This window comes from Sander vitreus, chromosome 2, assembly GCF_031162955.1.
Source record: "Sander vitreus isolate 19-12246 chromosome 2, sanVit1, whole genome shotgun sequence".
NCBI classification, from domain to species: domain Eukaryota; kingdom Metazoa; phylum Chordata; class Actinopteri; order Perciformes; family Percidae; genus Sander; species Sander vitreus.
This window is the reverse complement of record NC_135856.1, coordinates 3543116-3553986: the sequence shown is the minus strand read 5'-3', so window position 1 is coordinate 3553986 and position 10871 is coordinate 3543116. Positions and strand designations below refer to the sequence as shown.

Sequence of the window (10871 nt, the reverse complement as noted above, 5' to 3'; positions counted from 1 at the left end):
GGAAGCCTATATGGGACTTTATTAAAATGATAATGTAAATGTGAAAATGAAAATGTATTTCCACAATAGCATTATAATTTCCCACAGATTGATGAGATTTTGGAGTCAAATGCAGTTTATATATATACTAATAGGATTAAACATATACTCATGAGTAGTTTTCTGTGGAATATTTTCAAACAAGATCTGCTTTAATGAACCTAATGAGAATGTTTAGGCTTTTGTGAACAAAGCAGAGACTACAACCAATCAGTCTGGGATAAGTTAGCACATTAATGTATAGAATTAAAAATAAAAAATCGTAGTGAATGAATTCTCTCTGATTATCTCCATGGATGTATTTCACATCGGGAATCGATGCCCAATGTCTGAATACGTCATCCCCAAGCGCCAGGCAGTTTGACAGCCGGGTCTTTCTTCTCTACGCAGCAGCCGGTGTCTCTAGAAGGTTCTGACTGGGACCGGGTGGAGATACTTTAATCTGAGTCCATCCTAAGCCGAACCGCGGTGTATCAGCTCCGGGACTCATCGGTCCCGTTCTGAAGACTTCCCTTAACATTCTCCACCGATTATCAAGTCAAGATGCCCGAAATGAAAGCAGCTCCGAGAGCCTCAAACACGGGGAGAAACAAAGGAGGGGCGTATGTGGACCGCGACAAGCCGGCCCAGATTCGGTTCAGTAACATCTCTGCTGCTAAAGGTAGATACAAATATGTAAAAGCGTTTTAAAGCTGCGAATATCCGACCCAAAACATCTCTTATCTGACTAGTATCGTAGCTGTAGGCTGGGCGGGGCTGGGCACCGTTATTCATGCATTTAAGCATTAACGTTAGTTTCGAGCGTTACCTACCTGTTCCGAAATATGCTCCGAAAAGTACCAATTTAACAGTCTTACTAAGTAATAAAAGCATACGCACGGTGCCTACAAAACCTAACAGGGATTTATTAATTTAAAAAAGGTGTCCTTTTTTATTCGGCAAACATGACATGCACCAGAAACCCATAACGTTAGCTATAAATGCGCCAGAAACCACTTCCTTTTACTAAAATGTTCATTGAGTTGCTTCAATTGAAGCCTCTTCCATTGCAGCGTATATAGCAAGCAGCATGAGACAACATTTTTTTAATGCAAGACAAACGCAGAGTTTGGTGGCGTGTCTGCAAGATGCTCATGACTCAACACAATCTCAGCTTTAGCTAGCTCAGTGGCCCAAACTAAGTGCTGCATACTATATATGGCCAGAAGCGAAGATGCAGAGGTATGGAGTACAAAAATGTGTATTTAGTAAGTACAAACTAAAGCAGGAGTAGAAGAGGTTTGGAGTACTACAGTGACATCACTTTGCTCTGTCTAACTTAGTTTATTGGGCTTTTCTACAGACAATAATTACGCAGAGATAGTGTGTGTGACAGTTGCAGAGGCGTCCCCGCCTACAAATCCTATCCTACAGACTAGAGAAGAAAAAATCTTTTGTTTGGTACAGATGCTCGCTAAAATCCCACTTTCATCATTTCCATTTATTTTTTTATTTTAATATTTTTTTCATAGAAAATGATACAAAAATGATCATTCCCTCCAATATCGTGAGTCATATCGCAATCACAATATCAGTCAAAGTAATTGCAATTACATATTTTCCTTATATCGTGCGGCCTTAGTCCTTGTAGAGTGACGTTTTATAACAATACGGAAGGTAAAGTCTAAACGTACACAGAAACGATGCACCAACAAAAAAAACCATCAGACAATAGATCATATACAAATGTGAGATCAGTAGGGTTGTAATGGCTATGATGATGATGATGATGATGTCGTGGAGTTAAGGTGTATCACTTTACGTTGAATGGATAATGTGTAAACTGGATTTTGACAGCTTCATTTTCCTTTTTTGTTGTTGTGACTTTTGGTCTTGCTCGTGAAATATTTATGTGCTTTGGTGTCAGCTTTATTTCTTGTAGCATGTCCTTTCTCTCCCCCCCCCCTCCCCAAAAAAAACACTTATGGATATTGAGGTTATTTTGCGCCTCGTGCGTATGAAAACATAGACGTTGAGTTGATAATTGTCACCGTTCTGACTCGTCGACCTGCTTGTTTGACAGCTGTTGCAGATGCCATCAGAACAAGCCTGGGGCCGAAAGGCATGGACAAAATGGTCAGTAAACAGATTTTGGGGCTTCGGGCTACCTTCACATAGCTCCTGGGTCGTACACTTGTTTCTAAAGCCGGCGCCGTTTGTTTCAGATCCAGGATGAGAAAGGTGACGTGACCATTACCAACGATGGCGCCACCATTCTGAAACAGATGCAGGTGCTCCACCCTGCAGCCAAAATGGTACGTTCCACCCGACACCCGTCTGACGGTGTTGGATTCTCCTGCATCCAAAACATGGACGCTCCACAGACTTTAGAGTTTCATTTCCTTTTTCCCTAGATAGTTTGCAGTAATTGGTATTTCAACATTAACTAATTGTAGTTGTTTCAAACTGTGTGTGTCTCTCTCTCTCTCTCTGTGTGTGTGTCTGTCTCTCTCTCTCTGTCTCTCTCTCTCTCTGTGTGTCTCTCTCTCTGTGTGTGTCTCTCTCTCTGTGTGTGTCTCTCTCTCTGTGTGTGTCTCTCTCTCTCTCTGTGTGTGTGTCTGTCTCTCTCTCTCTGTCTCTCTCTCTCTCTGTGTGTCTCTCTCTCTGTGTGTGTCTCTCTCTCTGTGTGTGTGTGTGTGTGTGTGTGTGTGTGTGTGTGTGTGTGTGTGTCAGCTGGTGGAACTAGCCAAAGCCCAGGACATTGAGGCTGGAGACGGCACCACCTCCGTGGTGGTGATTGCCGGAGCGCTGCTGGACGCCTGCTCCAAACTGCTGCAGAAAGGTGAGCGCTGCAGAGGACCGAAATGAGTCGACATTAAAATAAATCAAAGGCTGTTTATCTCTGAAATTGTGCTTTTCCATGGAGGCTTAGTGGAGAACGGTCAAGGTTTGACTTGCACATTTCAAGAGAATGAATTCCGTTTTTTTGGAAGTATCCACCTCTTCATGCACTCATTAAACAGTGGAAACACTGGAGGTGGAAAAGAGTGGAACTGTTGGATGTAAATATAGGCTGCAATGAGCAGAGTTTTGAAGTTCAAATTCAGACAAAAGCCCTTTTTGCCACGATTACTTTGCTGTGATTCCTTTTGAGAAGCACAACCCCGATGTCTGAAGTACAATAAAACCCTAACTGAGGCTAACGATTCATTGGGTTGTACTCCGTGGGGACATGAGAGGAAAAACTCGCTTGTCATTGGCATCAATATCTTTGATTAAATTCATTAAAAACGATTTTATTGAAAAAGTATTCAATAAAATGCTGGAAAAATGCCAATCACAATTTCACAGAGGTCAAATTGACATCTTTTTACTGCTTGTGTTGTTCGACCAGCAGTCCAAAGTACAAAGAGAATTAAATTAAAATGGTATCAAATTAAAAAGTCAGCAAATCCACACAATTTGTAGCTGAAACCAGAGAATATTTGGCGTTTTTGCTCGGTAAATGACTTGCAGAAACACATTTTTGTTGTTAAATATTCTGCAGATCGACTACTCTGTTGTTAAATAGTTTCGGTACTAACGTTGACACGTTGTGCCCGCTGGTCAGGTATCCACCCCACCATCATCTCCGAGTCGTTCCAGAAGGCCGTGGAGAAAGGCGTGGAGGTGCTGACGGCCATGAGCCGGCCAGTGCAGCTGAGCGACCGCGAGACGCTGCTCAACAGCGCCACCACGTCGCTGTGCTCCAAGGTGGTGTCGCAGTACTCCAGCCTGCTGGCGCCCATGAGCGTGGACGCCGTCATGCGAGTCATCGACCCGGCCACCGCCACCGGCGTCGACCTGCAGGACATCAAAATCATCAAGAAGCTCGGGTGAGTGTGAGGGTACCAGGGTACTCTGCGTTTTTGAAGTAATTTGGGGCTTTTTGTATTTAGTTTTGGAGCCTGCATTCAAAGATTTCCCCTCCTTGTGTCTTTGTGTTGTGTTTTTAGAGGGACCATTGATGACTGTGAGCTGGTGGACGGCCTGGTGCTGACCCAGAGGATCTCCAACACCGGTGTGTCCCGTGTGGAGAAGGCCAAGATCGGCCTCATCCAGTTCTGCCTGTCCCCTCCCAAAACTGACGTGAGTCACTTCTATAAATCTCATCTCAGAGGAGAGATGACCTCTTTTTCTGTCTGCCTTTTAATAGTATTTGATGTTCCAAATGTGTCTTTACTGTTGTCTTTTATCTTTTTGTGCAAAAGAGACAAGAAACATGTCGGCTAAATCACAATCAAAGTGATCCTCACTGCAGTGAATTGATTATTTCAAGGTCCCGATTCAAATACATTTTTAGCTTAGGGAAATTTAAGTTACAGCACCAGTTTTGTTGGATATAAAAGAGCTTTTAAGAGCAACCCTCAATATTTCAAACCTTATTTTGACATAATTAAGATATTAAAGGGACAATTTCAGGGTTTTATTAATCAAAGTCAGATCACTCAAAGAACTGGAGTTATGCAGAACTCTTCACACAAACAATCACGCAATATGATCACATCATCGCAGTATGCTTCCACTGAATGATGATACTGAATCATCATAATTATACTTTATTAATCCCACAAGGGATTAATAAAAATCCCACAATATTTTTCACTCTGTTATTACACACAGGCCTGAATTACACACATGCTCAGTACCTCTGCATGCACTAAATGGAGAGATGTCAGAGTGGGGGGAGCTGCCCATGGAAAGGCGTCCCGAGCAGTTGGGGGTTTGGTGCCTTGCTCTAGAGCACCTTGGCAGTGTCCAGGAGGTGAACTGGCACCTCTCCAGCTACCAGTCCAACACCATACTTTGGTCCGTATGGGGACTTGAACCAACAACCCTCCAGTTCCAACCTAACTCCCTACTGACTGAGCTACTGCCACCCCAATCATCATCATCATCATCATCGTGTGTGTCTCTGTCTTTCTCTCGGCGTGCAGATGGACAACCAGATCGTGGTGTCCGACTACGCCCAGATGGACCGGGTGCTGCGCGAGGAGCGCGCTTACATCCTCAACATGGTGAAACAGATCAAGAAGGCTGGCTGCAACGTGCTGCTCATCCAGAAGTCCATCCTCAGGTACACAAACACGACTTAACACCAGAGCAGATCCTGGCATTCGTTTCGTCTCAGACTCTGGATGTGGACAGTAGACATGTTTCACACTAACAACAAACGGTCCTTTGACAGGGACGCTTTGAGCGACCTCGCCCTGCACTTCCTCAACAAAATGAAGATCATGGTGGTGAAGGAGATCGAGAGGGAGGACATCGAGTTCATCTGCAAGGTGAGCGTCATCGAAACATTCACAGCTGTTGTTAATGTTAAGACCCTTCATCACTTTCTAAAGTACTGATATCTTTTTATTTTGGTATTAAGAGTAGATATTTATTTTTTTACAAAAAACGTCATGTTAGTTTGGCTTGTAGATGAGTAGTTTGGCGTTTTCTAATGGCTTCCAAGTTCGCCAAGGACTTTATAGTGAACTCTGCTAATTATTTGCTTGTAAATGTATTAAAAACGTTATTAGCCAGGTGGACATTTAAACTCGTGAGTCAACATTTGACTTTATATTTTGTTCTGTTTGACTCTGTTACGACTGGCTCACAGGCCACAACAAAAGAGGGAGACGCACAGTAACGTAACATTGATAAAGTGACATTTATTAAATAATCCTGCAAACAAGAGAAAGCTGAGGTGTGGTTGTCAGTATCAGTGATGAATGAGGGTGTATGGATGTAGTGGAGAATGTGAGGTGCATGTTGTCAGTAATTAACAAAGGGAAAAAGGAAATGGAGAGAAATCATGCTGGTGCGCGGTCGGGGGAATGCGGCCACCTGGTCTCGGGGCAGGCGGGGTTAAGTAGCCATCTCACTATCGCCTCCGCTACACCTGCAAGTTGACAAGACAAACCGCAGTGCACATGTTCAACAGGCCCAGGGCCGTCGCAGACTCCTATATGGAACGATAATAGGCGACGAGGACATTTCTCTCTTGCAAATAACAACTTCTCCCCTCCAGACTCTAGGCACCAAGCCCATCGCCCACATCGACCACTTCACTGCAGAGATACTCGGCACGGCCGAGCTGGCGGAGGAGGTCAACCTGGACGGCTCCGGCAAGCTGGTCAAGGTACGCATCGGGCCGAGTCTTTGCACTCAGACCTGGGACGATCCGTGGCAATTTGTGGGGCAGTTTTCAGATCAGTAACACTTTGTACGTCTCCAGTGTTGAGACGCTGGATGTTCAAACACTGTGGAGTTGATGCCTCCCGGTAAATGTTTGGCGTTGCTCCTCTGCAGATCACAGGCTGTACCAGCCCCGGGAAGACGGTGAGCATCGTGGTTCGCGGCTCCAACAAGCTGGTGATCGAGGAGGCCGAGCGCTCTATCCACGATGCGCTGTGTGTTATCCGCTGCCTGGTCAAGCAGAGGTCGGTCATTTCCGCAGATGTTATTTCACACACACACACACACAAAAAAAACATTCCTCACCGCTTATTCTGAGATAAAATCCAAACACATTTTTTTGGGACAGAGTACAGGCACAGATTCCCCTCCTACAAAGGCGCTCTTGCATTTGTTCATCCTGCAGGAGCGTAAGAAACGGAGGAACAGTAATGTTGAAAACTCACCTTTTTAATTCAGTCCTGGTTGTGTCGGCAACTTGGCCGGGGAGCTTTCACACACATATTACATATCCAAGGGAAATTATTTCAACGTTTTTCCAGAACATTAAATGCACAGAAAATCCACATATCACTCAGGGAAATGAATCTGTCAACGTCTTTAAGAATATTTCCATTTTTCGATCAGTAATACCATTATTGAGGACTAATTTCTAAGATATGGTAACACAGTGGCATCTCTTAAAAGTCTGACGGGTCGAGAGACGACAAACAAACCTCCAGGTTAGTCAAACTTATTTGAAAGACAAACTGTAAAATGGTTACCCAAAACGGTCCGTTTTTCATCAATCACAGTTTATACTCCCTCCCTGCTTCAACTTTGACCTACTGTACACAATTAGGGATGCCCCGTTGAAATGTTGGGCCGATACCGATGTTTAAAATTACAATTTAGCCAATATCAGTGTTTTGTTGTTAAACCTTTTCTCGCGGGGAGACGGAGGAAAAAGTAAAGCACTGTTGTCTGAGCGCAAAAAAAGCAGCAAGTAAACATCGGCCACCCCATCGGTGAATGCCATCTTAGTTGCAGATAGTCTACAGTCATACAGGCGAATATTGGTCGATAACCAATGTTCTGCTGAAAAATCGGTGCATCCCTATACTCAATGAGAACACGCTTTTCTTGTCCATTGGGAGATGGATAGCCCGGGAAAACCCTGACCAACTTTCGGCAAATTTGAGATTTGCTCTGCCAGTCCGTCTGGCCAAGAGCCCACTCAAGCCCATTTCCAATTTTTCCAAATCGAGGCACCAATCGCCACCGTTGAGCCGGGCTTTACACGATGACGATAGCGCAGCAACGGCGAGCAGCTTTTTGTTTACATTCAGCATGACGGCCACCGAAGGGCAGCAACCCGTTGCTGTCGCTGCTACGTCACCCGGATCGTTCGTCTGATTGGTTGAAGGTCTATCCGATCGCGCCCAGAGGCGTTTTACCGGTGTCCGTTGGTGACGCCTCTTTTGGAAATGGACTGTGAAAGAACCTTCCCCAGACCCACTCTGTTACAGCTGAGAAGGGTCTGGTGTCAACCAGGCTAGGGGATGGATACATTTCAGATCAGTTTTAGTGTTTACAACCTGTGTGACCATCTGACGGCTCGTGTTTCTTGACTCGTTGGACTTTGTTGTAGCGATGTCGCCACGTTCCCAGGTTTAGCAGTTAGCTGACTTTCCTTTTGCGTACACAATGTTGACATATTGTATAATTATTGATGTGTCTTCAATAACCTTTCTTCCTTTTCCATCTCCTCCTCCCCCCCTCAGGGCTTTGATAGCTGGTGGCGGCGCTCCAGAGATCGAGCTGGCCGTGCGTCTGGCGGAGTACTCGCGCACTCTGGCCGGCATGGAGGCTTACTGCGTGCGGGCGTATGCCGACGCCCTCGAGGTGATCCCCTCGACGCTGGCTGAGAACGCCGGCCTGAACCCCATCTCCACTGTGACGGAGCTCCGCAACAGGCACGCTCAGGGAGACAAGATGGCCGGCATCAACGTCCGCAAGGTCTGCCCTCCTCCTCCCCCTTTCATTACATGTTGGTGTTCATGAAGTAACGAGTGAAGACGGAACAGAATAGGGCTGCACAATATGAGGAAAATATGCGATAACGTTGTTTAATATAGCAATAACGATATTACTTGCGATACATAAACAGATATTAAAATGTTCTCAGTTCTGCTGTTTTCAGTATTCTGCTAAAATACAACAAACTGCTTGTTGCATTTAAAACAAACAAAAGTAAATCATTTCCAACTTTCTTTGTTTTGAACAAATTAAGACATTGAATATAAAAGGATGAGTTGCATTTTAAAGTACAGTTTTCTAACTAATACAAACATTCTCAGTGTCTTTCGTTATATTTCGCAGCCTTTCGCAATGTGTTTATTGCTGGTTTATAATAATAAGAAAGCCATGTTGAATTGCATATCATATTCAATAGTAGGGTTGCACGATATTGACAATGTGATATTGCAATCAATTATTACAACAAGGTTGTTTATTTCAACTGACAGTCATATTGGACCAACATGAATAAATAAATAAGGTCCATGTCTACAGAACAGGACATGTTCTACTGGTTGGACAGTATAAATATATAAATAAAGAGAACAGGACACAACTTTTCTTTCTCTTCTCTGATTGGTTCCGTTTAGTTGTCTCTATCTATTTCTTCACTCACTCTGTCACTCTGTTGAAATACGTAAACACGTGGTACGCTCCGTAGGGTTTGTCACGTAGTGGACCCGTGCACTAATGTGTGCAAGTGGCACGTTAACCGGCCAATGAAACATGATCATTACAGCGTTTCAAGCTCTAAATCAAACACAACTAAGCCACACAGCCAACGGACGGGACGCAGCGCTCCACAGAATAAACTAAATATTCTACACTTACTGCGACACTTTCGATATAATATTGCGCAACGTGATATCGCGGTAACGATATTGAGTCGATATATCTTGCACCCCTATTCAATAGTGATCTGGAAATGATTAAACTATATTGATTTGATATTCTCCAAAGGTAAATTACTTGTGATGATTCTGCAGCATTAAGACTCTCAGCACACACTTCCCAATAGGCTGTTCATCCTCTTGTCATTATTTCCTTTGCTGTATCAAGACTAATGTGACTGGCTGTTTCTTTTTTTTTAAATTTATCTTGAAAAAACTTACTGTGAGAAAAGAGAAAAATCAGATAAAAACACAAACCTCATAGAACAATAAAGGATGAGTCCGAGAAGGAGCAGGCAGAAGCATAATGCTTACGCAGTCCTGCCACTACTTTGCAATATCATTATTACAGAGAAACAAATGGATATGTATATCTAAAAATACAGGTCATACAACAACAGGGGTGTGGGGGTCCCGGCAGCTTTGTGGGGCCAAAATGCTGGACCCCACAAGGTTAAAGGGCTGTTTGAGGGTTAAGCCTTGGTTGTAGGATTAGGGATAGAATTAGGTTATGGTGAGGATAAGGGTAAGGGTTAACGTTAAGGCATTTAGTTGTGATGGTAAGGGGCTAAGGAATGCATTATGTCAATGACAGGTCCCCACAAAGATAGTGCCACAAACCTGTGTGTGTGTGTTTTTTACAGGGAGGAATCTCCAACATCTTGGAGGAGCTGGTGGTGCAGCCTCTACTGGTCTCCATCAGTGCTCTGACCCTTTCCACAGAGACGGTTCGCAGCATCCTCAAGATCGACGACGTGGTAAGACTCGTAGCATCTCAAACTGTGGCTTATATTTGATTACAATGAGTTTATTTTCAGCCAGATGCTCTGAGTCTATATTCATGATTTTGCCGAGTCTGAGGTCACTGTTAAGTCTGTTTTTGTCTCGTTACAGGTGAACACCCGATAAATTGAGTCTGTCCCGTGAGTTCTGTCCACTAAGCCTGCTCGTACTGCGAGGGATCGGAGGACTCTGTCAACGTCAGTCTGTTCAGATTTCCGCTGTAGTTGTTACGTTGCATAATTTAATAAAAAGGCTTCTTTTTTTTGTTGACACTCCAGCTGTTGACTGTGTGATTCTTTTGCCCCAATTTTGATGGTCCCAATGCTCTTTCAGAGGATTTTAAACGCCTTCAAATTTGCTGCATTTTAAAGTTTGGATCTACGCAGAATGTGCTTTCCTCTTTTCCATATGGATAAATGTTTGTTTAGTAAAAACATTACTCCAGTTTTTAGGCCATTTGCTCAAAATTGTTTATGTATTGTATATTGATGAAATCACAAATTCCTGACAAATGTCTGAGTAGCAAACTTAAACACACGAGTACAATTAAGAATGGCCCACAAGAAAATAAAAGCTTTTTTTCAACACTAAACAGAAAAAATAGAACGAATATATTAAACAACATAGGACAGATCAAATATGCCTCAACATTATGTAATTATGAAGTTTTCTTAAGTTGTCTCCAGTGGAAATCAAAGGTCAAAAGAAAGCCACTTTATCGATATATTGGATAGTTGTGCTTTTATTTTGAATGGAACCCACATCTTTTCGTTTCCTGTTACACTCCGTCATTTCCTTACCAACCAAGCGGCTCCGTTGCTAAGGAGAACACCTGCTGCCTGGTTACCGACGCTTCAGCACACGGGACAGCGACTACTGACCTTAGGCCTATCCCAA

The 10871-nt window shown here is 43.6% G+C and overlaps 1 protein-coding gene across 1 annotated transcript; it reads left to right on the top strand.

Annotated features, from left to right (window-relative positions):
* The first annotated feature begins 393 nt into the window (after positions 1-393).
* cct4 (chaperonin containing TCP1, subunit 4 (delta)) lies at positions 394-10251 on the top strand. Its single transcript, XM_078273311.1, has 13 exons — positions 394-700; positions 2102-2154; positions 2244-2333; positions 2752-2860; positions 3629-3893; positions 4014-4146; positions 4995-5134; positions 5246-5342; positions 6077-6187; positions 6358-6488; positions 8007-8241; positions 9836-9949; positions 10086-10251. Exons 1-13 carry the CDS (start codon positions 583-585, stop codon positions 10098-10100), a joined length of 1611 nt encoding a protein of 536 aa, XP_078129437.1. The 5' UTR covers positions 394-582; the 3' UTR covers positions 10101-10251.
* Positions 10252-10871: the final 620 nt, after the last annotated feature.